General features: G+C 40.3%; 1 protein-coding gene across 11 annotated transcripts in view; it reads left to right on the forward strand.

Annotated features, from left to right (window-relative positions):
* The window catches only part of neb (nebulin), a 67,127-nt gene that overhangs the window by 33,917 nt on the left and 7,082 nt on the right, over window positions 1-26,128 (forward strand). For 3 of the 11 annotated variants that reach the window (XM_088010938.1, XM_088010967.1, XM_088010940.1), the window contains 44 exons: window positions 68-172; window positions 273-380; window positions 476-589; window positions 729-926; window positions 1,031-1,135; window positions 1,238-1,342; window positions 2,205-2,312; window positions 2,392-2,499; window positions 2,593-2,700; window positions 2,789-2,893; window positions 2,996-3,100; window positions 3,191-3,289; window positions 3,399-3,503; window positions 3,821-3,925; window positions 4,020-4,124; window positions 4,234-4,338; window positions 4,431-4,535; window positions 4,624-4,728; window positions 4,815-4,919; window positions 5,560-5,664; window positions 7,276-7,380; window positions 8,864-8,965; window positions 9,067-9,174; window positions 10,127-10,231; window positions 10,323-10,427; window positions 10,514-10,618; window positions 10,698-10,802; window positions 10,901-11,011; window positions 11,110-11,220; window positions 11,318-11,419; window positions 12,228-12,332; window positions 14,657-14,770; window positions 15,376-15,480; window positions 16,587-16,691; window positions 18,005-18,109; window positions 19,193-19,303; window positions 20,445-20,555; window positions 21,128-21,241; window positions 21,491-21,595; window positions 21,679-21,783; window positions 22,012-22,116; window positions 22,533-22,625; window positions 24,022-24,114; window positions 24,434-24,526. In XM_088010938.1, the coding sequence (XP_087867064.1) occupies window positions 68-172; window positions 273-380; window positions 476-589; window positions 729-926; window positions 1,031-1,135; window positions 1,238-1,342; window positions 2,205-2,312; window positions 2,392-2,499; window positions 2,593-2,700; window positions 2,789-2,893; window positions 2,996-3,100; window positions 3,191-3,289; window positions 3,399-3,503; window positions 3,821-3,925; window positions 4,020-4,124; window positions 4,234-4,338; window positions 4,431-4,535; window positions 4,624-4,728; window positions 4,815-4,919; window positions 5,560-5,664; window positions 7,276-7,380; window positions 8,864-8,965; window positions 9,067-9,174; window positions 10,127-10,231; window positions 10,323-10,427; window positions 10,514-10,618; window positions 10,698-10,802; window positions 10,901-11,011; window positions 11,110-11,220; window positions 11,318-11,419; window positions 12,228-12,332; window positions 14,657-14,770; window positions 15,376-15,480; window positions 16,587-16,691; window positions 18,005-18,109; window positions 19,193-19,303; window positions 20,445-20,555; window positions 21,128-21,241; window positions 21,491-21,595; window positions 21,679-21,783; window positions 22,012-22,116; window positions 22,533-22,625; window positions 24,022-24,114; window positions 24,434-24,526 (4,731 nt within the window). Of the gene's footprint in view, window positions 1-67; window positions 173-272; window positions 381-475; window positions 590-728; window positions 927-1,030; window positions 1,136-1,237; window positions 1,343-2,204; window positions 2,313-2,391; window positions 2,500-2,592; window positions 2,701-2,788; window positions 2,894-2,995; window positions 3,101-3,190; window positions 3,290-3,398; window positions 3,504-3,820; window positions 3,926-4,019; window positions 4,125-4,233; window positions 4,339-4,430; window positions 4,536-4,623; window positions 4,729-4,814; window positions 4,920-5,559; window positions 5,665-7,275; window positions 7,381-8,863; window positions 8,966-9,066; window positions 9,175-10,126; window positions 10,232-10,322; window positions 10,428-10,513; window positions 10,619-10,697; window positions 10,803-10,900; window positions 11,012-11,109; window positions 11,221-11,317; window positions 11,420-12,227; window positions 12,333-12,754; window positions 12,845-14,656; window positions 14,771-15,375; window positions 15,481-16,586; window positions 16,692-18,004; window positions 18,110-19,192; window positions 19,304-20,444; window positions 20,556-21,127; window positions 21,242-21,490; window positions 21,596-21,678; window positions 21,784-22,011; window positions 22,117-22,532; window positions 22,626-24,021; window positions 24,115-24,433; window positions 24,527-26,128 lie in introns of all 11 variants that reach the window. The other 8 variants (XM_088010968.1, XM_088010945.1, XM_088010954.1 and 5 more) reach the window with 8 other exon arrangements.

Genomic DNA, 26,128 nt, shown 5'->3' on the forward strand with positions numbered 1-26,128 from the left:
ATAAATTTGTGGTCTGGACAGAAAAACAAAATTGCATGTATCTTTAATCTTAAACTATGTTTTCTAGCTGAGCTACAGGGAGGCTTATCACAAAGAGAAGCACATGTACACCACAGTTCTGGACACGCACGATTATGCCAGGTGCCACGACTTCAAATTGTTCTTCAGCAATGTGAGTAAAAATAATCATTAAAAAAATGTTTCACGTGTAAAAAAAAAGTTTTTAAGATGCACTGGAACACTTTTGCAATGTTTTCAATTCCTATCCGAAGAAAAACTACACAGCCGCCTGGGATAAGATCAAGGCAAAGAGCTACAAGATCCCAGTTGACTCCAACGCCTTGCAACACGCCAAACAACAGAAGGTCGTTCTCAGCCACGTAAGTTGAAGTTCAGCTCTTACAGAATCAAAACCAAGAGGTGGTTTTGTTTAAAACTACTTTGTGGGACTATATGGATCTTCTTTCTTCTTTAGGTCAAGTACAAGGAGGATTATGAAAAGTTCAAGTCCCTCTACAGTCTGCCAAAGTCACTCGAAGACGATCCTGCTACTGCTCGTTGCGTCAAGGCCGGAAAGTTGGTTCTTGATGTAAGTTTTTATTTATTTTATTTTATTTTTAATCATCTGATCACCAAAAGTTAAACCATCTTTGTCAAGAATGACTCACGGTCGTGACAAGCTCCAAGTACTTCTAGTAGCACAAACGTCTGCCTCTTGTCCCATTCAGCGTCTGTACAAGGAGAACTACGAGAAGACTAAGGCCAAGAACCACATCCCGCCGGACATGCTGGAGATCCTGTCCGCTCGCAACACCCAGTCCACCGTCAGCGGCATCCACTACCGCAAGTATCTGCACCAGTGGATGTGCATGCCTGACATGCAGATGTACGTCCAGGCACGCAAAGTCAACGAGCAGCTCAGTGACGTGAGTAACAGTCAGACAGATGTTTGGTTCACTGGCATCTCTGAGTAGAAAGAGGTGAAGAGGAGGTTAATACAAAGTGCTAAATAGAAGTCATCCCCGCCCAGATCTTCTACAAGGACGACCTGAACTGGCTGAAGGGTATCGGGTGTTACGCCTGGGACACTCCAGAGATCCTCCGTGTGAAGCATGCTGGTGTCCTGCAGAGTGAGGTAAATGGCTTTTAATGTATTCATATTTAATTTAATTTCACATCGTGGCTTATTGCTTGTCTTTTACGCTCATTTGTTGTTTTTTTTTGTCTTTCATTCCAGACCAAGTACAGAGCCAAAGGCATTGAGGCGTTCAAGGAGTACAGCGTGGTGACGGACACTCCGGTGTATGAAACAGCCAAGCAGAACGCTCAGAACCTCAGTGATGTAATCATCTTCATCGTATTATTATGTCATGTTATGAAGTTATTGATTTTCTTGATCCACTTTCTAAATTAACATTTGTTGCCCAGGGTTTCCACTATGTGTAATTAATCGTGGCGCAGCGCCATGGCAAAATAAAAGCCGCCACACTTTTTATTTAATTTTTTTAATATATTTTAAAACAATATGAGATTTATGAATACATGCAGCTCTGGAGAAAATGAAGAACCCTCTGCACTGAACCTTATTGAAAACTTCCTGGTTATTCCACCAAATACTGATTTCTGAGTTAAAACATTAGTATTTTTGTTTCTAAATGAACATTAACTTGTTTTCTTTGCACCATTTGAGGTCTGAGAGCATCTTTTTCATGACTTTGACCATGTCTCATTTTCTGCACATAAATACTAAATATTTGCTTGATATTTAGGAGACATGTTGTCAATAGTTCATAGAGTAAAAGAACAATGTTCATTTTATTCAAACATGTACCTATGAAAAGTAAACTCAGAAGAACCAATCATTTTAAGTGCTCTCTTAATTTTTTCCAGAGCTCTACATACAGCCCATATTTGCACACTAACAAGAATCAGAGTTTGAAATGCATTTAAATATGAAGTGTTACAATTTACGTTATTTTGAAAAGACAACACTGCTAACTCCTGCCTTATGTTAACATATGCAGCATTTGAGTGACAGTAACACAGTGAATTTATATAATTTGGCCATCATGCACAATGTTTCAGATATGTTTTGAAAAAATAAATATCCTACAGGAAACCTTCATCGTTCACCACGCCTGATTTAATCATAAACACAATCAGCATCATCAGTCAAATCGGTTTTTTCCCTTCCCTTCGTCCAGCTTCACTACCGTTACGATTACAACGCCAACGTCAAGGGCAAGCACACCTCCCCTGCTGTTACCATGGAAACGGAAAGAGCCCGCCTGGCCAATCACATCCAGAGTGACGTGAGTTAATATTCCACATATTTTTTTTTTATCATACATCGTGAAACAATCTCTCTGAAACTTGTTTGGCGTCTTCTAGAACTGGTACAAAGAGGCCAACAAGAGCTTCATGCCCACTGGCTACTCTCTGCCCAGCGACACGCCGCTCATCAAGCAGGCCAAGATGAACAGCATCGTCACCAGCAACGTGAGTGTTCAAACTTTCGACAGCAGTAGAGGAACGTGTCTTAAGGTGTTGCGATTTGACCTACGTTACACACGTCGTTTCTCATCTGCTCAGGCGAAATACAAGGAGGCCTTTGAGATGGTGAAGGCTAAAGCTTACACTCTTCATCCTGAAGGCGTCAACTTCGTCACCTCCAGAAAGGCTCACAAGATCATCAACGACGTAAGTGAAGAAACGAGCGAAGAGGCCCGTAACCCGTCGAGTGATAGCTTCACTCAACGAAACGATTCCCGTCTGTTCTCGTCCTCAGCGTCTGTATCGTGAGGCTTACCACAAGCAGAAGGACAAGATCCACACAACCTACGAAACTCCTGACTTCAAACAATTCAAGATGAACCAACAACACCTCAGCGACGTACGCCGCCGTCATCGACGTTGTTCACTTTTCTGGTTTGACCGAGTTGAGAGGACCTGCTTTTTTTTACGCGCCCGTTTTTTTTTTTTGCTCCCCCACTAGCTGTGCTACAAGGAGAAATACTACAACAGCCGAGGCCAGCTGATCTCCATGCCTATCACGCCCCAACTCATGCACTGTCATCACGTCAATGAGATCACCAGCGAGGTATCGTCCAAGAAAAACAGACGTTATTGCCCCCCGCTTCTTCACAAAAATATGTTCTACAACCAAGTTTGTTGAACTTTGTCATTTTAGCTGAAGTACAAAGAAGATCTGATGTGGCTGAGAGGTGTCGGCTGCTTCCTGTACAACACCCCGGAGATGGTCCACGTCCGGAACATCAACAAATTCAGGGTGCGTTGGAAGAAATGCTCCCATCGCCGTTCCAGTGTTTGTTTTCGGTGTGCTTTCTTCTTTTTGTCCAGCGGCGGTTCTCTCCTATCGCCTGTTTTTCCTTTTACAGACGAGCTACCCGGTGGACGCTAAGAAGAACCTGTCAAACTACACCGTGGTCCTGGATACGCCAGAGTACAACCGCGTGACTGAGCTGAAGACTCACTTCAGTGATGTGAGCTGTTTTTGGAAAAGTTTTTTTTTTTTTTACATTATTATTTTAATTTTATGTAATTGACCAACACAAACTATTTGTTGCTCCAAAAATTTGACCTTTATGCAAGAAAATCATTAGGATCATAAAATTCATACATGTTTTGTTCAGTACGTTTTTTTATACTCTGTTAAGTCAGATTTGGATCTACTGATCTCTGACAGGTGTGCTAGCTTTCTTTAATGTGCAATATCCTTTAAAGGTTTTCAAACGTTGCATGTTTTTCATGTACTTTGCAGCAGGTTTAATTGTTGTGTTTCTTTCTTGCGTCGTTTCAGCGCATATACAGAGCCCAGAGCAAGAAGGACATGATGAAGGTTTCCTCCATCGCAGACTCTTTGGACATAAAGAGAGTCAAGTGGGCTCAGCAGCTGACTAACAAGGCAAGCTGAGACACGTCCCTGGTCTTTATTTATTATTTTCTCTACTGTAATATATTCTGATTGTTTATTTGATTTGTTTTTGTTGTTTCTACAGTACCAGTACACAAGTCTGGCATCAAAGGAGAGAACTCATTTCACTCCAGAAATGAACACTCCTAGTATTCAGCACGCAAGAAAAATGAAAGTGGTTTTCAGTGAGGTAAGCGCTCCAGCTTCCTCTAATGTACTTGATAAATAAGGTTACCTGAACCCATTGAGGTTTTCTAAAACGAACATCTAATATGTTACGTCTTCTGTTCTCCACTCAGAATAAATACAAAGAGCAATATGAAAAGATGAAGCACAGGTACACCGCTATCGCTGATACGCCTATCCTGATCCGGTCCAAGAAAGCCTACATGCAGTCCAGCAATGTAAGTCTTTGTTAGAAAATGTTTTCTGATTCAGAGCTTAAATAGGTATTTTAAAAAAATTACCTTTTTCGCACATTTTCTTCTCCCTTCAGTTGCGTTACAAGGAAACCTTCGAGCTTTCCAAGGGCCACTATCACACCGACAAGGACGCCCTGGACATCGTGTGCCACCGCAAATTCACTGACGACATCAGCGAGGTCAGCGGTCGAAACGAGCTGCTCTAAAATGACCGGTTTTCCATCTAGAGGTGGATGACTTGCGACTCGCTCCGTTTCTGCTCCACAGGTGAAATACAGAGAAAAGTACATCAACTCTCTGGGCACGTGGAAGTCCATTCCCGACCGCCCCGAGTTCTTCTTCAGCAAGATAGCCAACGATAACATCAGCAACGTGAGTACGCAAAGCTGCACCCAACAGGAGGACTGACATGCTGTGCGATATCTGAGTGAAACTCTTGGTTTTGTTTGTGCTTTTAGGTGAAGTACAAGGAGGACTTGGAGTGGGTGAAGGGTATCGGGTGCTACGTTTGGGACACTCCTGAGTTGGTGATGGCTGATAGGAACAAGGCTCTGTACAGTGAGGTGAGGGAAAAATACATTTCATGTACCGTATTTTTCAGACTACAAGCCGCTAATTTCTTTTCCCGCTTTGAACCCGGTGTGGCTTTTCTGTTTATTTTTCTTCAACCACCAGGGGGCGCTTTAGCAGGAAGTGAATCATTGAAAGTCAAAATTGGAAATCAAAGAAGAAAGCGCTAATTTTCATTTAGAACAAGCACATGCTAGCAGCAGGCATGACGGAGAAATGTTTTCAAACTCATACCCCCTCGTCGTGGAAACAACACGAAGAAGTTAATATGATGCAGCTTTTAATTTGAAGGCTATCGATCTGGCAGTACAGGAGGGAAATAGAACCGCTGCACTAAGCTCGGCGCGAACGAATCCAGGGTTCGGTGTTGGAGACGCAGGGCTGCGTCCTTAATAAATCTAGTAGATCTTATTTATTGTGGAAAACCGAGAGCGGCGGAGATACCAGCAGTTTATAGCCCAGTGTGGCTTATATATGTACGTTTCCAATTAAAAGAAAAAAAACTTTATAGATGCGGCTTATAGTAAGGTGCGCTCTACAGTCCGGAAAATACGGTATTCATGTTTACAACAAGAATACATTCTGTTTGTTTTCAACCATCCTTTTATTTATTTTATTTTTATTTTTTTACAGCGCCTGTACAAAGCCTCATATGAGAAGAACAGAGGAAACTTCAGATACACATGCGACACGCCGTACTTCGAGACGACAAGGAACGCCTCGGTTCTGATCAACGACGTGAGTCCTTCCCTTCTATTGACTCAAATTATCTCATTATTATTTGCTTTGAAATGATCAACTATGTTTACTTGTCTCTTTGCTTCTCTCTTGGACTCTACATGGAGGGAAAATAATGTAAATGTTTTTATTTTATTAGATTTTTTTGCTTAAATCACCGATTCTCAACATTGGGGGAGCTAACAGCTTTTTGTGGTGGTGAGGGGGGGCGGCGCCAGGCCTTAATGTGAAATCATTTTGTTGAATAGGCAGCCCAGGTGTCCACTTTTACACATATAGCTGCCTTATCTCAAGTGTTTTCATATAATTTGAATCGTATAAAATAATAAATAGTTTGGGAAGATGGGCTCTACATCAGATGTTAGTCCGTTTTTTTTTTGTTTTTTTTTAACATATTGGTTCAAACCCGATAAATAAAACTGGGCCTTCATTGACAACCTATTTTTATATCCATATTGCTGCAGGTTGTTAGGGGAGGAAGCTGGTCATGTGATATTTGTTTGGTCAGTGATAGTGATGTAGCTCAGGAATGTTCGGATTTAAATGAAATAGAGAAGCAGTGGTGAAGTCAGTGGTTTGGTTGGGTCTTTTTTTTCAAAGTGTCAACAGGATAGTGAAATATCTATAAATACTAATATCAGTTATCGACCATTACAGCAATATTTGAATTGGATATTGATATCAGCCCATATGTTCATATTAAACGCACTACATTGTTGCAAATGTAAATGATGGAAAATTGTTGCTTGGATACTGATGGGATTATTTTCAAAGATGACAACATGCATCCCATCCCAGGACAGAAAAAACAACAACAAACAAACAAAAAGAGGATTTCTGGGGGGAAATATTTGGGAACCACCTTCAGCTGTTTTTAGATGCATATTTCACATTTTTGTCCATTTTTACAGCAACATGTTATTTTATTTTACTTTTTACTACTGTTCCTTAAAGCTTGCTGACATACCAGGGACTCCGTTTCTTTTTCCCCCTGACATTTGTTTTTAACGACCTTCTGAAATTCTGAGCAGAGGATCTACAGAGCTAATTATGAGAAGACCAGGGATAAGTTCACCATAACCACAGACGATCCTAGGTACCAGCTGGCCAGGGAGAACAGGAAGATGAGCCAGGTAACCGTCCCGGACGTGCCGGGCGACCGGGCGGCCTCACCCGCACGCCGCCGGTCCTCCGGGCCGCTCACACCCGCCGCATGAGGTTGTCGACAGACCTGCCGGTGGGGCTGGCCGCCGCATGGCTGTGATGGGCTCCTCTGTATCGTCTCTCTTCCTATTTGTCCCTCGCAGGTTCCTGTAATCCATGCCACTCAAACAGCAGCTGCTGTGTTGAGTGAGCATGATCTGTCTGCATCTGTTCCGTGAGAGAGACAGCTTGACTTCACAGATTATCTAAATCATTTACATTTCGAACCCGGCTCTAGCGAAGGTGGTCACTTCTGTCTCTCTCTCTGGGGACAGATGCCGAGTGTCTTCCTCGGATCTCCGGAGCGTTCCTCCAGTCCCTCTCAGTGTTATTTCTGTCTCCTAGTTTGTTCTAAACTGTGGCATGCTTTGTGTGTATGTTTGTTATTGTGTGTGTGTGTGTGGACAGAAAATGTATAAATCCCGAGCAAAGGATCTGCTAAAGAGTGGCTGCAATGAGTTTCTCCGCCCTGACATCCTCACAGCGCTTTGCCAGTCCGTTATGGGCAGCAAGGTAAACCGTCAGAGACCAGTGAGCTGTTGTAACCTGTCCACAAACACACAGGAGCCGCGTCCGTGATGTTGAGTTATTAGACGGTTATGTGACATTTTTCATTTCAGCTTCACAAACTAGTGCTTTATGTACCCAGAGTGCACTGGGTTGTGACGTTGTTTGACTTTTTACATTGAAATATGGTTTTGGATTCAGATGAAGTCTGCTGGTTAAGGGCTACACAAGTTGACAAAAAGATAACATTCTGTTCAGAAATGGCCTAAATAAAGTCCGAGAAGGTTCATTAATTAGTCATTTTTGACCCAAATATATGTTTTATTCTAATAAGAGGTATGTTTTTACATGAAAATTTGAAAAGTCAAAATAATGCGATTTGATATTCTTGCCGTATCATTTGGTTTTCAAGTTTCGTGACGTTTTTTTTTAGAGATTGTTTCTCTCTTCCTGGTGTTTGTGGACATTGATTTTGTTTTTCATCCATTTAATCCTCCTAAAAGTGGTTCTAAGTCCATGTATTCCTCCTCCTTCATTTTCTAATCCCTCCATCACTTCCCTCTCATCGTCGGTGAAACTTTAACTCTAAAACACAATGTCGTTGCACAGTTGAGACCAAACACAGAATCACAAAATGAGTTAGTCACCTTCTGCACAGCTTCTACATATTTATTGTTATATTAAATTAGGTGCCGATTTTAGGTTCTTTTTCTACATTTTTTCTTTTATTGTGTACATTTTTACTATGTAGCATTTTACCAAAGCAACATTACATCGCATCACCAGAGGTAGTCAAACTTTTCAGAAAAACCGAGCAGCTCCTTTAACGCTCCTAACTCCATGAGAAAATCCAAAACAAGGGATAATTTATAATTCTGCTGTGGTTTTATGTAAAAATGCATTATTTTGTGGGTAAATTGTGAAGTAATATTAAGTTTAGCTCAGTGAGAAGAGCAGCTGGTTAATGAGAAGAATGTGAGTGCTGCAGCTTTCATCACCAAGTAGTGGTAACTTGTGTTTTAATCGTCATCTTTGTGTCTGTATGTGGCTCACAAAGCATGTTTTTGGTGAATATTGTGCATGCTAATACTTCACTTGGTTCTTTTTGATGGAAGTTAATATGATGTTTCTGACTTTTCTTTAATTGGAGTCAGATAACCATCCAAAAAAACTGAAAATATAACAATAGTAATTATCTAAATTGTTATTACAAGTTTATTGTAATAAACTATTTATTACAATAATAATAGGTAATAAACTATTACAAGTTTATTATTTGACTACTTTAGTTTAATCTAAAATGTTAAGTATCTGTAAGACATGTTTTTAATTCTCTTTGGCTTTAAGGATATTTCAAATCATTTTGTTTTGTATAGTTTCTCGTTGCGTTCACAAGTTAAAAGCAAAAACAATGCCAGATTTGAATGTAAAACATTTAATACGCCGCCTTTTTACGAGCTAAACTAACTTTACCCGTCCTTTTCCTCAGTGGAAGTACAGGGAGCAGTATGAACGCGCCAAAGATAAGTTCACGTCTGTTCTGGAGACTCCTGAGTACGAGACTCACAAACGCAGCAAGAAGATCACTGATGTAAGTTTTAGTGGAGTTTCCCTATCATCTAATACCATTTTTTCTTTTTTTTTCTTTTTTTTTAAATTTCTGTTACTAAATTATCCCTCGTCTCTCCTTAGGTCATCTACAAGATGGAGTACAACAAGACCAAAGCCAAGGGATACACCTTGCCTTATGACACTCCACACCAGCAGCACATGAAGAAGGTCAAAGAGATCACCAGCAACGTAAGTTTCACTCTAGCGACACATTTCTACATAAGTTTTCATCTACAAATTTGAAACATGATCTAATTCCTTGTATCTAAAAAAAGAAACACTCCAGCTTCACAGAACTGAAGCTGGAGTAGCCTGCATAGGTTTTATTTTAACAGAGCCATAAGGAGGGTCTTAGCACTGTCAGTCATGCTTGTGTATGTGCTGCAGCTGTGCTAATGGTGGAAAAAAAATGTACTGTTACAGGGAAATTGTTTATTCTCCATCACTGGTGGCCATGGTAACTATCTTGAGCATTCACTCTATTGTGAGAAAGGAGCTGTAGCCTAGCAGAGAGCAAGAGGGAGGGCATGTGGGTGATTGACAGCGCTAAGTCCCACCCCCTGGCTCTGATTGGCTGCTTCTGACTGAAACAGTCAATTGATTTTTTTTTTCGCTGCTCCTGTTATACTGAACTGAGTGACAGTCTAACATAAAATTTTAAGAAGTATGTAAAAAACACTTTTTTATAAAAGTTACATACTTTAATGTAACAAATGGAAATATTATGGTTAGAATAGGGAATATTTTATTTATTATTTTATTTCAGCAGAAATACTAATTTTATAGTTTCTGTAGTTTCTATGTGAATGTGCCTACTGTCCAAAATGCTTCCAGAATAATAAGGCCGATATTAGCTGGCTAATTAGTCAGGCTATCTGCTCAGTTAGCCAGCCTTCAGTTGGCTTCTTAACAAACATGCAGCTCTCATCTTCCCATCTGCAGCTTTAAAACGCCTGTCAGTGTGTTACTCTAAGCTTCATGCAGCTGAAGGAAGCCATTCGCTCCTTTCTTCATGCTTTTTGGCATCTCATTTAAAAGATTTCAAGCCGTAGCAGCGCTGCGGTGAAACATTTGGTAAAACTTCATGATGATTGGCCATAACCAGCCTATTCTTTCTTGTAACTATTTATTCCTCTTTCAGCTGAAATACAAAGAGGTGTATGAGAAGAGCAAAGCCCAGATCAACATGGACCCAGAGGCTCACGAGATCCGTGCTGCCAAGGAGGCCTACAAGAACATCAGCAACGTAAGCATCTACAAAGAGATAACAACGCTTGTTGGAAACACAAAACACCCTAGCAACAGTTAAAAAGTGCTTCTCATGTTTCTGTTACTAGCTTGACTACAAGAAGAAGTATGAGGCAACTAAGAACAAGTGGATCTGGACAGCAGACAGACCAGATTTTATCAACGCTGCCAAAAACTCTCTGCAGCAGAGTGATGTGAGTCCATTGTTTTATTACATGACTGTAATTTCTAAATCTTTGTGCATTTGTCAGTGTTGACCTAAATATGATTTCACTCACAGGTTGAGTACAAGTACGACAAAGAGATGATGAAGGGCTGTGTGATACCTGTCGCGGACGACAAGTACACTCTCCTGTACAAGAAAAATGCAGAGATGGCCAGTGACGTAAGTGGTTCTTGTGAAAGTAATCTGTGAGTTTAACCAATGAAACGGGTCACATCAACATACCATTCACCGTCTCCAGGTGAAGTACAAAGAGAAGTACGAGAAGGCAAAGGGCCACTACGTACCTGTTCTGGATACTCCTCAGATTCTCCACGCCAAAGCCGTGCGCACGCTAGTATCAGAGGTAAGGGCCAGTAAATAAAAGGGTACTCCACTTTGTTTGGAGTAAAGCGTATCAACTCTAGATGATGTGAGTCCTCACACTTCCACACCCATTCTCAGAGCAAATACAAGCAGGAAAGCAAGAAGATCATGCAGTCCGGCTCATTCACCAAGCTGGCTGAGACTCGCGACACCGCCCACAGCAGGGAGGTCAAGAAGCTGATCAGCGAGGTACAACGTTTCTTTTACATTGTACCCAAATCAGCCAATGGTGCCCAAATGATCTCCTCGTCCTGAACTGCGTCTCTCTTGTTCTCCCAAACGTACAGAAACAATACAAACAGAAGTTTGAGAAGGAGAGAGGCAAGTCGGTGTACAACCAAATGATCGTGCCACCCGATGTTCAGCATGCCATGGACGTGGCAAAGAGTCAGAGCAACGTGAGAGTATTTCTACACAAACGTTTGTCTTTTTGAGGTGCTGCTCGGTTTTTACACTGTACTTTCTCTCTCTGTCTCTCCCTGTATCGTTTCACAGGTCGCCTACAAAAAGGATGCCAAGGCTAACCTGCACTACACTACTGTAGTGGACCGTCCTGACATCAGGAAGGCCACCCAGGCTGCTAAGCTCGTTAGTGATGTAAGCGTCAAATACACTTAGAAAAAGGTTGATTCGATTTGAGCAGGTGAAAGTTTAGGTATTGTTCCTGGACTTGTTTGCTGTTTGAATATGTAGAAAAATACTTAAATGTCAAAACTTTTGTTTTACCTATTCAAGAGAGTGGGGTGGAAGTGTAAATGCATCAATGTTCCCACTCCTTATCCACCGTTACATGCATAATACTACATACATTACATGTATAATCCATACATATGACAAATAAACCTGTACTTAATAGTTAGCAAATCAATATATGATCTATTTAATTTAATTACAGTGGATGAACAATCATGATATCTTCTAATTAATGAAGAAATATTATTTACAACAATGGTATTTCCTCTACTATAATGTTTCTTCTAAAATATAATGCTAATGTATTTATGCTATCATTGAAACTAGCATTAAGTATGCTAGCTTCAATGCTGAAAACTAGCATTAATAACAAAAACACCAACAATAATTGAATAATAGTAATAATAATAATATAGTAAATGCAGCAATAATCATGGTTTTGGTTAATTTAAATAATTCAAATCACGTTTTACTTTAAGCACCTTGAGATATTACTGCTCAATAATTAAAGCGTTGTGAAACACAAGCCTTCTTTGATTAGCTTTTTGTGTTTGTTTTCACGAGGCTGTGACCGCTCAGCCACGCTGACCGCCGTGTCTTCAACCGTCGCACGTCGTTCTCCGATGTCGATCTGGAACCAAAACAAACCACCGGTACATCAGCTGAGTTTGTTCCCAGTGCGCTGACTCTCGTTTCCTCCTCCGTCCGTCAGATCGGTTACCGTGAAAAGGCTCGCGAAGAGGCCAGTCGTGGAGGTTCCCTGATCCACCGGCCAGACATCGCTTTGGCGACCCACGTGTCCCAGCTGACCAGTCAGGTACGACGAGAGAAATAAATCATGTTCTCTTCCTACATCTCAGGGTACAGACACACCTCACCCCTTCTGCTAACATGTTTTTTTTTTTTTTTTACCTCATTGGTTCAGTTTTCATTCTACCTCGCTGCGGTAGATGTGACGCTTTTAGCAGCACTCCTCCTCTTGGCACAACGACTGAACTAGCAGCTCTCTGATAGTGTGATAGTGCTTCCTTCATATTAAAATCCATGTTTTAATCTGTCACTGTGACTTCATAAAGTATATTCATGTTTAACATGTCTAACTCCATCCTTAAACCTGACCTCACGTCTCTCTTTCTCCACTCCTCTTCTCTCTTGCTAGTCATCCTAATCTCTTTCCTCTCATCTCTGCTCCCATAATGTCTTTGTCTCCTCATTCCACAACCTCGCTGGGCTTTGTAGGTGGAGGGCAAGGCCTCCCTCCATGGAGCAGCTTCCTATGATACCCCACTGATGCGGCACATTAAGAAAATGAGTGCGGTGACTAGTGATGTAAGGAGGCGCATGTCCTAAAACTGAAGGGATGCTGCTATCTGTCTGTCTCTTAAAGTGAATTGTATTGTATTTTTTTTTATTTTATTTTGAGCTACAGCAGTCTAAAAACATTTTCTTTTTAAATCCAGTGTATGAAACTATTTTGTGCTTTGATTTGTCTTGCTGTTTGTTTGCACCCTTCAGTTCTGTGTGCATCCCTTGTTTTCCTCAGTAGGACAAGCTGTGGCTCAATGCTAAGCCTAGAAAATGCATTAGCTGCACTGGGATTCAGACTGTATTTGTTTAATTTTATTTAAAAAATAGTTTCAGGTTATTCTTCCTTGTGTTTCTGATAGATCGCAGACTGAAACTGAAGCTTTTACTGCTGTATTTTTCTGAAGCTGTAGCTCAGAGAACTTTGCTGGGATTTATTCATGATTTGAACACTAGAGGGCAGCATAGCCTTGTAGACTTCAGCTCAGCTAACAGCTTTGGAGATGCTAATGATTCTTTTCTAAAATGTTTATTGTGTTCACTTGTTATTTATGTTCTTAAAATATTCTTTATACTCAACTAGCTCAGTGGAACATATTAGTCAACTTTTTTTTATTTCTATTATTATTATTATTATTATTATTATTATTATTATTATTATTATTATTATTATTATACATAAATTGAAAACAAAACTACCACCTCTTCTGGCTATTAAATGAATCAGTTTGTTCAGATTAAAAGCATCAGAAGTAGATTTAAAAATATACTTTTTTTAACAGATCAACAATGCTTTTATGTTTAGTAGCTAAGAGATAAATATCAACTTGAACTTTTAAGATTATTGTTTTTACATGTTCAGATGTTGACTTTTCCTGTCATTTATCAGCCTTTGGTTGGGGTTAAATATGAAATGTATACATGGAATAATAAAAATATATTTTTGCATGCACATATAAGAGCATTTAAAGCACCAGGTACACTTATTGTCATCCCCGGTTTAAAAAAAAAAGGTGCATGATTGATTAAGACAAATTTGTCTTTTATTCCAGGATTATAGTCTCAAGCTGAAAAAAGTTTCAAAAGCATTTAATTTTATTATATTTATTCCTGTGTTAATTATGGTATTTTTCTGACTATAAGCCACTACTTTTTTCCCCACGCTTTGAACCATGCGGCTTGTAGCCCGGTGCGGCTTTTCTGTTTATTTTTCTTCAACCACCAGGGGGCGCTTTAGCAGGAAGTGAATAATTGGAAGTCAAAATTGGAAATCAAAGAAGAAAGTGCTAATTTTCATTTAGAACAAACACATGCTAGCAGCAGGCAGGACAGAGAAATTTCTTCAAACTCATATGATACAGCTTTTAAGTTAAGGGCTATCGATCTTTTTTTCAAAAAAATTGTAGGTGCGGCTTATAGTATGATGCGCTCTATAGTCCGGAAAGTACAGTAGATGTTTTCAACAAAATTATAGAGGGTACAGTTGTTGGTAACTGTAATTATTTTCCTCACGATGAGTAAATGTACACAGCTTAAAGGTTGCATTGATGAAGAGTAGATATTACGCTGCTGTGAATAAAAAGATGAACGACTGTTTTTCACCATACAGATTCAACCTGGGGTCACAATAAATGTGTACTGGTACTGTCCACAGATGCCAAATGTTACACAGCATGTCCAAGGCAAGGAAAGTGTCAGGAATCTGAGTTACTAATCCTTTCGGATACACTTGCGTACCGTGCCTTTGTGTCACTTGGAGTCTGTAAATCCACTTGTTTTGTCCCAACACGGAGCTTGCGCTGACTTCCAGTATGTGTCACCTTTCTGCCTTACCAGGTGAAGTACAAGGAGAAGTTTGACAAGGAGATGAAAGGAAAGAAACCTCAATTTGACCTGAAGGAGAGCAAGATTTACAAAACCCTGAAGGACGCCAATGACCTGGCTAGTGAGGTAGGTAATCCCAGAACCGGCTTCACGCCCGTTTCTGTGTGTGAACACGTGGAGGTGGCTGTCGAGCGGCTCCTCGAAGTTTGAAGGATTGTAACAAATATAGCAGAGCGTAGTTCTTCAAGGATCAAATCACGTTAGGGGTAGAATGATTTGGATGAATTTTACCACCTAAACGCATGACAATGTTTAAGAATTTGTAGTCTGGATTGTATGGTCTCATTAGTTAATTGTGATATTTATCATAATGAGTGTTAAAAGGTTGCAAAATTCACCAGATGATGAAGTACCAAGTATGTTTTGTTTAAAAAAAAAAAAAAAAAAAGATTATTCATGATAAAAAGAACTCTGGTTTGATTGCTTATTAATCAATCAAATAAATCACCTTTTATTTGTATTTGCGTAGAAGCTGAATGCTGCTTCTGAGGTTGTCCTTTAAAATGGTCAAAAGTCTTCAAAAACCAATGAACCAAACCAATGAAATCTTGACTAAACTAAAGTTAATTTAGTAAAAAATATGTGTAACAACACCTCATCCCTGATTTCACATCAGCTGACAGAGGTCAGGCGCTCACTGCGTTAAAACTTCGTCTCTTGACGCCTCCCAGGTGAAGTACAAAGGCGACCTGAAGAAGATCCACAAACCTGTGACTGACATGGCCGAATCTCTGTCCATGCAGCACAGTCTGAGCACCAGCAAGCTCTCAAGTGACGTAAGATACCATCATCACCACCACCATCATCATCATCATCATTATCACGACTTAACCCTTTCCTGCTCCCACCCCAGCTGCCTTCTTCCCGTCCTCCCTCAGTAGTGTGTTGAAACAGTAACAGAACCAATTAGAAGCTTGTTGTAAACTATTCATCATCGCATAGAGACTGAAACTCTAGGACCCTTCATCTAAACACTCATAACCTCACAGACCTCATCTGGTAGTGATCCTGACCCTCCTCACCTTTAACATCTAATGCTTCACTTTTACTCCTGTAGGCCAAATCAAACTTTGATTAAGGATCGCCTAACATAAAATCCAACTTCTATTGATCATTTTATCCTCTAATTTATAACTACATCTCTCCATTAATGGTTGAAGTTAGCGTTTCCTGCTGTTTATAATATTTACAGTGCCTTGCAAAAGTATTCCTGCCCCCTTTTCACATTTTGTCATGTTGGAATCGCAAGCGTCATGGGATTTTATGTGATAGACCAACTAAATGTAGTGATTCATTCATAAGTGGAAGGATAGTTTTCAAATGTGTTGCAAATATAACTGAAAATTGTGGCATGCATGTGTATTCAGCTCCCTTAACTTTGAAAAATCCTTTTTAAATTCGTCACCAGCCATGTGGGGGACATAACACGAATAAAGAAGAAGAAAAAGAAGGTGTTAAAAATACTGAGGCCACAAAAAAAACTGAGGCAGGAGAGAAGTTTCATCTTCCGCCAGGACAAATACAAATAAAATGGTTTAGCTCAAAGCTTGTTCATGTATTAGAATGGTCTAACCAAAGTCCAGACTTAAATCTAGCTAACAATATGTGACAGGGTCTGAAACTGTATATCCCCTAACCCCAACCATGCATAATCTGTCCTTGTACTTCACAATTCGTGCTACTTTGCATTGGTCTATCGCACAAAACCCCAACAAAAAAAACCCCTAAAGTTTTATTGTGATAAAGTGTGAAAAGTTGTAGGCGTGTGAATACTCCTGCAAGGTCCGGCCTGAGCCCTTCATCTGAAATGGAGTAGGCTCTGGCCAGACACGTCTCCTTTTACTGTACTGAGCTGCCTGACTCTACTGGGAACTCCCTGTAGTACCGCTACAAGAGGAAATTTGAGGAGAGTAAGGGTCACTACCACATGATTCCTGACACACCAGAGCAACTTCATCTCAAGGAGGCCTCTGAGCTGCAGAGCAACGTAAGTGGTACAAACTGCGGGGACCAACAAACACTTTGCCTTCCTGAAAGTATCTTCAAGTTTGTATGAATTTCCACCCGACACTAGTGATGTCCTGATCAGTATTTATTTATTTAGACACCTACAAATTCTGCTCATTTAAAATTACAGATATTCCCAGTTTGATAGTGTTGCTTCTCTGTTCTTTGATCCTGCTTACTATGTTTTTACACTGAAAAGCTAAGCTGAAGTTAGCAATGCTAACACACACACACACACACACACAGTTTGAATATGACAGAATTGTTTACTGTTGGTCATGTGCAGACAAAACTCACAGGAAATGTTCTCTTGCTTCACAAACTTAGTCCTTTTCCCTTGAACATAGTAGAATTTAGTGACCGGTGTTTCAGCTGCTCTCTGCACTGCGCTCAGTTGCAGGCAGCCATCTGGGTCACTTGAAACGGACTGAGACGAATCTGCAACGTCACGCTAACGAGGAAAACAACGATCATTGTTCCGGAAGAACCTAGATCCTTTACAGTACATGTCAAACTCAAGGCCCGGGGACCAAATCCGGCCCGCCGCAGCTTTTTATGTGGCCCTCTAGACTCTAATGTGACACTCAAATAGAACCGTCAAGATAACGGCCTGCTTAAATATCACTTTACCAGTCAAATCAAAACAGTTTTTATCAATTTATTGCCTCCTGCTTCTTGCAAATTCACACAAAACCAACAAATCCCTGCACTTTTTATACATAATTCTGTGTTTTTGTTGCAGATTTTTGGATCTAAGTGACTGTTTTCTCCAACCTGCAGGTGGCGCTATTTCTTACTTCTACCAAACAGCTGTTAAGATTTTCTTGATAAGCTATAATCCATAATGATATTTCTAAATCCCAAACACTTAGACTTTTATTGGAGAAAAACAATCACAAAATCCTTTAGGGACTGAACTGTATTTAATTTTAAGAATTGATTTATATTTGAACAGTTTTGTTAGCAGATTTAGCAATACATGTTGGCCCAACACCCCAGCTTTAGAGCAATAAAGTAATGAGCAGGTTGGCTAGAGAAACTGTGCTAACATTGTGCTAATGGGGCAGAACAACATTTAAAAAAAAAAAGATTTTACATTAGACTTCAATCTAACACTTGGGATTGGATTAGGACATCCCAACCTCATACATTGGCTTAAATGTGAAAAATATACATGCAGATCTGAATCTTAGGATGAGAGTCTGCAAGCTAAGTATATTTCTCATGCCAACTTTTAGATGGCAACATTTAATCAAACTTATGTTACACTGCGCTCTGTTTGGGCCGTTTCAGGTTAAATATAAGGAGAAGTACGAGAAGGAGAAGGGCAAACCCATGCTGGACTTTGAGACTCCGACTTATGTGACCGCGAAGGAGGCCCAGCACATGCAGAGCCAGGTAAAGACTCTCCTCAGCCTCCTGCTGAAAGCAGCTGCAGACGCCAGCTTCGCTTCAGCGACTCCGTCGAGTCTCAATAGATTCAAAATGTAGAGCACCTTGTTGGCACCTTCGAAGCTTTTTGGTTGGTTGGTAACCGCAAACTTACAGAAGTTGTTGGAAGTACTGAAGAACGATTTAGTCACTCTGTTTTGATTTGTAATTACCTTTTTGACACCTAAAAACAATCATTCTTGCATTTATTGTGCTTTTTTTATTGCTAGCTGAGCTCAGAATATAATTCAACTGAAAAGTGTTGACTTTTGAAATTTCTGACTTCAGTTACGATGCCAGGAAGTCAGCAGTAAAACGGATCTATGAAGCCTGAAGACGCACAGCCGGCCCTAACAATACACAATTTAAGAGGCCGCTCAGGTTTCCACTCACCTCCAGGAGTTTCCCTTGAAATGGCCACACAGTCAGGTTTACAATTATACAGCTTGAATCATCTGTGGTCATCCTGCAAGTTCTCAGTACTTATTCATTTCTGAACTTGAAAAGCCATGGCCTAGATCTTAAAAAACTTATTTTAATGCTTTAATACACGCTTAGTTTATCCAAAGTGCTTTCAATGAATACATTTTGTTATAAAATGGTTGAGGAGTCAAAAAATTTAACATTTTCAGGTTGTGGTGTGACAATATTTACCACACCAGTTTTCAATCTCAGTTACTTCTGTTTTACATATTCATGTTTTCATTTACTCATTACTTCCTATATTGATGATTTTTTTTATTGTTATTTGAAACTTGGATGTTATTTAGTGCAACACACACAGTTCACATATACAGTCAATTGTGTGTGAACATGGAGGATTGAGCCTACGTATCAGTTAAACGGCAGTGATTAACTATATGCAGTTGCTTCCAAGTCACTGTGTGTTTAGATTTCCGTCAGGCGTTGGACCAGAAAGGCTGAAAAATGTCCGTTTTTGGCAGCTGCTTCGCAAACGACGATGCTGTAGCTGCACTTGAGCCCTGCTCTGCCTGCATGTGTTTGTCTGAGCTCTGTCTGTCTGTCTGTCTGTGTCTTTGTGGCCAATAGAAAGACTATAAGAAGGACTATGAGGAGTTCATGAAGGGGAAGAACCTCTCAGGCTTGGAGGTCACCCCTGCCATGATTCATGTCAGACACGCCACCAAAATAGCCAGCGAGGTAACAGAAGGATGGTTGATCCCGTTAATTTGCCCCCTTCTTCTTCCTCATCATACTAAGACTGTTCCACAACCGAAGTCCCTCTCTACCTTCACACCTTTTATCCTCTGACTTTTCCTTTTCAGGGGTTTTTATTTATTTATTTTTAGATGCTTGCTCGTTTGACCCAACAGCACCCTCCAACCCCGCTGCATGCTGTGCAGAGAAATTAGTGCTGCATCCACTGACGTCTAAAGCTCCTCGTTTCGCCGTCGGTCTTTATGCATGTGACGGTTTTATTGGAGAAGTGATGTTTTCTGTGAAATGCTGGTTTCAAACTGTGTTACGTGTTTTATTGGGGCTGGGCGATATGGCTTCAAAATAAAATATCAGATATATTTTTTTTATACCAGATCTCATTTTAATTTATGTTTTTTTGTCTCTCGCTTTTTTGAAACAATATTTTTCAATCTTTTATTTCAATCATCATTTCTGTGAGTTGGCCAGGCTATGAGATTTTTTTTTTGTTTAATTGCAATAATGTAGTCATAATATTAGCCGAATAAAGATTTTACTAGAAGAATGTCTTAAAATTGAGGGGGAAAAATCTTGGGATATTTTTTGTGTTGGAGTTCTCAAATTACGACTTTATTCCTGTATTCATACAACCATATTCTTTTCATGACATGGCTTTATTGTTGTAATAAAAAACATGAAGGATGTCTTATCCTGACTGCTACATTTGGTCATGGAGTTGACTTGAATTCAAAGTCCAAATACATAAAAGCTGTAAATAAGACAATATCACTTTGAACATTTTTTTTTACATTGGCGAAACAAAAAAAAATGAAATCCAAGTTTTTTCAGAAATTAAACCTTCAAAATTGAATTGTTTAAATGAATGCATCGCCCAGCCCTCTGTTTTATCCTGTAAAATATGTTTCATCTTGTCTATTTCCAGGATTCTTGCCAAAGTCAACAACATCTCCACTGAAAGTGTTTCTAGCTGTAATAATATAAAAGCAAATGTTTTTTGTTGTTGTTTTTAAGTTGTTGTTGTTGAGATTTTGGTGACTTTGAGCCCTGACTGTCCATATGCCTCGGCCTTGCCTGCTTGTGTGGCCGTCTCTGCAGTCTCTCTTGTCTTTCTTCCATGGTGTAGAAAGAGTACAGGAAGGATCTAGAGGAGGGAGTGAAGGGTAAAGGGCTAACTGTACTGGAGGAAACTCCGGAGCTTTTGAGGGCAAAGAATGCCACTCAGATCCTGTGTGAGGTACGGCTGACCGAGAGCTGATGGCGGTGGCGACACGCTCTCCTCTGACTTCCCATAACACTCCCTCCCCCTCCCCCCGCTCTCACCTGCGCTCGCATCGCCTCACTTCCTGCTTTTTGACAAGACTAACGTTCCATCGCGCTTTAGTTTGAAATAATTTTCCTCACATCTTGTTTTCCCCCCGTGTATCTTTACATGTTTTTTTTTATGTCACTCTGTGTGATTAAAAACTTGAATGTGCTAAAACTTTGTAACTTTCTTTAAAAAATAAACATGTAAAGTGTTGCATTTTAGTGTAGTTAGGCTCAAATTTTTAGAAATTCGTTTGGTCGTATTTGAACAGAGAAATAATTATGTTTTAACATCCTCTTGACTATCCTAACTCTTTTTTCTTTAAGCAGCTTTATTGGAGCGCCACACCTTCCTCCATCCCTAAATCCTGTCGCTAATTCCTGCTAACCTCCTCTGTTCCCCGTCCCCCTAGGGGTTTTGCAGCCTTCCTCAGTATGACAGAGTAATCAGTTTTTATATATCTCTTTGGTGAATAACAAAGCTGCTGTTTGTATTTGCAGAGGGAGTACAAGAAGGCACTGGAGCAGGAGATCAAGGGCAAAGGAATGTTGGCTTTGGCTACCGACACGCCGGACTTTATGCGAGCCAGGAACGCCACCGAAATCCTCAGCCAGGTCTGTTCTGAGCAACATCTGCTGAATGTGTCAGGGTGTCTTCAAAAATATCAATACCTTTGCCAAATGTGTCACATTACAGCCACACAATTCAGTATATTTGATTGAAAGTTTATCTTAAAATAAATAACACAAATTAATGTGTAACATTACAGGTTAGAGTTACTGTGACAAAATCTGTAGTAGCTCAACAGACACCCATGCTTTTGTAAAACACTTGATCTAAGACATGCATGCTGAAATCTGCAGACCAAGTACAAGCAGATCGCCGAGATGGACCGAGCCAGCTACACCACCGTCATCGACACGCCGGACATCATCCACGCTCAGCAGATGAGGAACATCGTCAGCCAGGTACGCTGCCGCCGAAAACGGACCTGCGAGTCCGTTTCGACCCCCCCGTCGTGCCTTTCAATCTGCTCGTGTTGTCGAAACAGAAAAAATACAAAGAGGAAGCCGAGAAGACGATGTCTCACTACGTGCCGGTCCTGGACACTCCAGAGATGCAGAGAGTCCGTGAGAACCAGAGGAACTTCAGCACCGTAAGTTAGAAAAGACGCCCTCCGTCCGCTCTTCACGACAGTAACTTTTATATCCGGTGACGCCGCCTCGGGTTTGTAAAGAGATGTGAAGATATTTTAGATCCTTTTGTTTCTCTAAGCCCTCTTTCGTGTTGTTCACTTTGTTAATCAGTGCGATAGAAACGGTTATTTCCTACTTTTGGCTGCTGTGAAACGTTTTAACCACGCCGTTCTCTCTTCTTCTTATAGCTTCAATACCAGGTTGACCTAAAAAACACAAAGGGCAAAGTGTCTACTGTTAAGGACACTCCAGAAATGCTCCGTGTTAAAGAAAATACAAAGAATTTCAGCTTGGTATTTATCCCATGATAGTTTTCTTTTTTTTTTCTTTTTTTTTTTTTTTTACCATTTTTGATAACCTACTTTTACATCTTTAATCTTTTTTGGGTTTGTCTTTTCTCATTTTAACAAACTCTGACCTGAAGCTCCCATCTCTTTGGAACGAGTAATTTAGTGATTCTTTGTTAAATTACAGCAACTAAAACTCTCCTGTAGACTAACGTTTAGAGCTGCTAGTGCAGAGCTTGTGTGTTTTCAGCTGGGATCTTTGTGTTTTGTTGTGTGCTTTGAATTTGTTTTTCTGGTTTTTTGTGTCGTTGGTGTGTATGTTGTCAATGTTTTGTTTTTGCTTAAATCAGAGATAATTTAGAGTCAGATGGAAGATCAGGCTAACTTCTGGTTCATGCTTCTCGTCCCACATCCACACAAAGATTCATTACAAAGAAGACGTGGGCGGAGGGACGGCTCTGCCTGAAACCCCTGAGATGGAGCGAGTAAAACGTAACCAGCGCAACATTAGCACGGTACTCCAGCGAGTGACCCGCCCCCCTCCATCGTCTCGGTTCTCCATCCATGCTCCCTCATTGTCGAGCAACTGGGAATAAAACTTGAACTGACTTCACATTTAATATCTCCCCATGAACATTTCCAGTTCAGCTTTTCATATGAAGCTAATTTTTTCTACTGGTTCTCTTTGTAGATTTATTTGTTTTATCCTAAGCTAAGCTAATGAGCTAATCTGGCGAAAAATCTAGCGTAGCGGCTTTCTTCCACAGCACACTACATGGCCATAGGTTTGGATAGACTGATATCCACCCTTTTTTCTTCTAGTTGTGCCAACCGATAATTTTTACTTTCATGGTTTTGGCCATTCTGTGGAAAGTTCCTGTAATCACTGAGGAACTGGACAAATTGCTTCAGTCGGGCTCCTCATTTACTCCCTCAAGGATCTGCAGCACCGGCCACATTTACTGGTAACCCTGGTTACAAAATAAAAAAACAAAGTATTTAAGTGTTTATTTTATTGCTGCAGTACTTTAATCTCTCAACAAAAAATTTAAAAATCTAACTTTCATTTACAGTTTATTTATAGTGTGTGAAAAATATATTCAGCAAATGTTTGTTTTTACCTAAACTGAGCCACATTTAAAAATATCTTTAACATAAATGTAACTGAAGCATATTTTGATTATACAGTTTTTAATGTAAGTTGATCAAGTTGGGGTATAAATCCATAAACGTACAGCTCTGGAATAAAATAAGAGAGCACTTAAAATGATCAGTTTCTCTGATTTTACTCTTTATAGTTAAATGTTTGAGTAAAATTAATTTTGTTCTTTTATTCTGTGAACTACTGACATGTCTCTGAAATTCCAAGCAAAAATTTAGTATTTATTTGCATAAAATGAGAAATGGTGAAAATAACAAAAAGATGCAGCGCTTTTAGACCTCAAATAATGCAAAGAAAACAAGTTCATATTCATTTAGAAAAAACAATATAATGTTTTAACTCAGGAACAGTTCAAAAATCAATAACCAGGAGGTTTTCAATGAGGTTCAGTGCAGTGGGATCTTCATTTGTTCCAGAGAAAATTGGAACAAAACAAGGCCAACTGAGAAAACACCAAATAGACCCGTTTGTTTGTTGTTGTTTTTTTGTTTTTTTACCAGAAGTGCTGATAAATGTGGCTGTCACTATCTGCAGACTTTGTAGCAGTGACTCAACTATAACATAATTTGTACCCATGAATTAACATTTTCATCACCTGCAGGAACTTTGGTGGCGTTCCTACTAAATACATTAACGTCAGGCGGAAAGTCAGTCATTTAACCGCTTTTATTGTGTTTGAACAAGAATGAACGTGGATGGACGAAAGATGCTGTCTCACATTGTACCTTTGTGACGTTTGCAATGGGCAGATACAGTACAAGGAGTCTGTGGGTCAAGGCACGACCATACCAGACCTGCCCGAGGTGAAGCGGGTCCGAGAAACCCAGAAGAATATCAGTCTGGTAGAGGAAAACCACTGCAGTGACCCTCCTCCTGATTGTCATCCCTCACACACACAAAAAAAAAATCATTTTTGCTTTCTAGAGTTGATTTTTCCTCCTCCATCCTAACTATTTTCCATAAATCATTCCTTCTTTTCCTACCAGAAACGATTCCAAACTTACTTTAAAAAAATGTAAAAAAACAAACATTTTTTCCCCCCCATTTATTTTCCCGTCTGGTTTTTTTGCTGTTCTTCCTCTCCTCCCGATCCGAACACTAACCTCCTGCCGGGTTGCGTCGCCGCCGTGTGTGACTGTTCCTGTGCTGTGTCGTTCAAAGCATCGTTACAAAGAAGGAGTGGGACAGGGCACGTCCGTGCCGGAGACGCCGGAGATGGAGCGAGTCAAACGCAATCAGCAGAACATTAGCACGGTACCTTACAGAACCCGACCCGCTAGCTTCCCTTCATCCGTCTGCCCACCTGCCTCACTCTTCACCCCCCTCTTCCCCTGAACACCTCGCCAGTAACAACTCTCCTCCTGAACATCCTAGATGTCGAGAACTGACTCATCAAACCCTCTGATACCCACAAGTTCACATACACTAATCCTGGATGCCGACGTCATGCGAGTGCTGCAGTTTAAATCCTGCATTTGAGTCGTGGGATGATTGTCCAACCTACATCTTAAGTGATTGTTTTATTAAAAACCGATAAATTCCTCAGTTTGACCTTAAGTCAACAGCTAGACGCTTCAAACTTGGACACAAGAGTGTTTCCAAGACGACAGTGACCCCAAAACTCGCATCGAAGCTGCTTTGAAACGGATAAATGAGGCTAAAATTCCCTTACGCTTAAAAGCGAGGGCTGTGCTAGGATGCTAGCCAGTTTAGCATGAAATCTGATGTTTCCAATTCGCTTAGTGGTCAAATATCCAATTAAAATAATTTCAGAAACTTGCTTAAAAATATTTAGTCAGATATCAGAAGTGGATAAAGTACCCAAAAATTTTATTCAAGTGAAAGTAAAAAGTAGCCGTCCAAGAAGTTACTCTAGTGAGAGTCTGGTTAAATGTAATACTTAAAAATGATGCCATCAGTCAGGTGAAAATGTATGGAAATTATATCCAGAATCTGTAGGGCTGTATAAATAAATCGATTCGGCAATATATATCGATATTTTCCGCCCTTGGAAAGTATCGATTTTTCATCCGCGAGTATCGATCCGTTAAACCATAGGGGTCCATAGCCTGACAGCTCTTTTTAACGTCTAGTTTGTTACGGTGTAGCAGGAAGACTCTGCCTCCCTCAGTCTCACTTTCAACTTGAGCTTAAAGTGCACATTATAAACTACACACCAGTTTTTAAATTGTGTTAATAGGCCAAGAATAACCGGAGTTGTGTTAAAATTAGTAAACCATATTTTTCCGAATGTCAAGAGAAATGTCAAAAGCGCCGCTTTTCCGATTATGCGAGAGGGAATGAGCTTCCAAACATACAAAACGAAACGAAACATTAGATTCCTGTGTTTTTGGAAATGTAAAATCTTCAATAAATAACAATGGGCTGTATTTTGTTGCTGAGAAACGAAGTAAAGTTGCGCAAGTAACCGTAAAAGAGAAGCGGAACGGAGAAGCGGGCGCGCAGCAGCAGCGGCGCTGTGTTTTGAGCAGGAAGACAAAGAGGAAAAACCCCCAGCCGGAATCCGCGGCGCAGTGAGGATTTCCATGATAACAATGGCTGATCGATCATTCTTATTAGCAACAGACAAAGAGTATCAGAGACTGAGAGTACTATGACATGCTGGCAGCCTGAGAGGCAGCTACTCAGAGATCCAAGCAGGGGAATAGCGGCACTGCGTAGCTACAGGGAGTCGATCACTACGGGGTGAGGCGGAGCCACTACTTTAGCAGTTAGTAGTAAACAGCTAACAGCCACGGCTAACTCCGGGAGCCAAGGTACAAAAGCCTTTTTCCCCATAGTCCAAAAGACTGCATTTGTGGCTGCATTTTTACTCCAAAATGCAGCCACAGTGTC

Source organism: Poecilia mexicana, unplaced genomic scaffold, assembly GCF_051168715.1.
Source record: "Poecilia mexicana isolate PSO_F unplaced genomic scaffold, ASM5116871v1 scaffold_2, whole genome shotgun sequence".
NCBI lineage: Eukaryota > Metazoa > Chordata > Actinopteri > Cyprinodontiformes > Poeciliidae > Poecilia > Poecilia mexicana.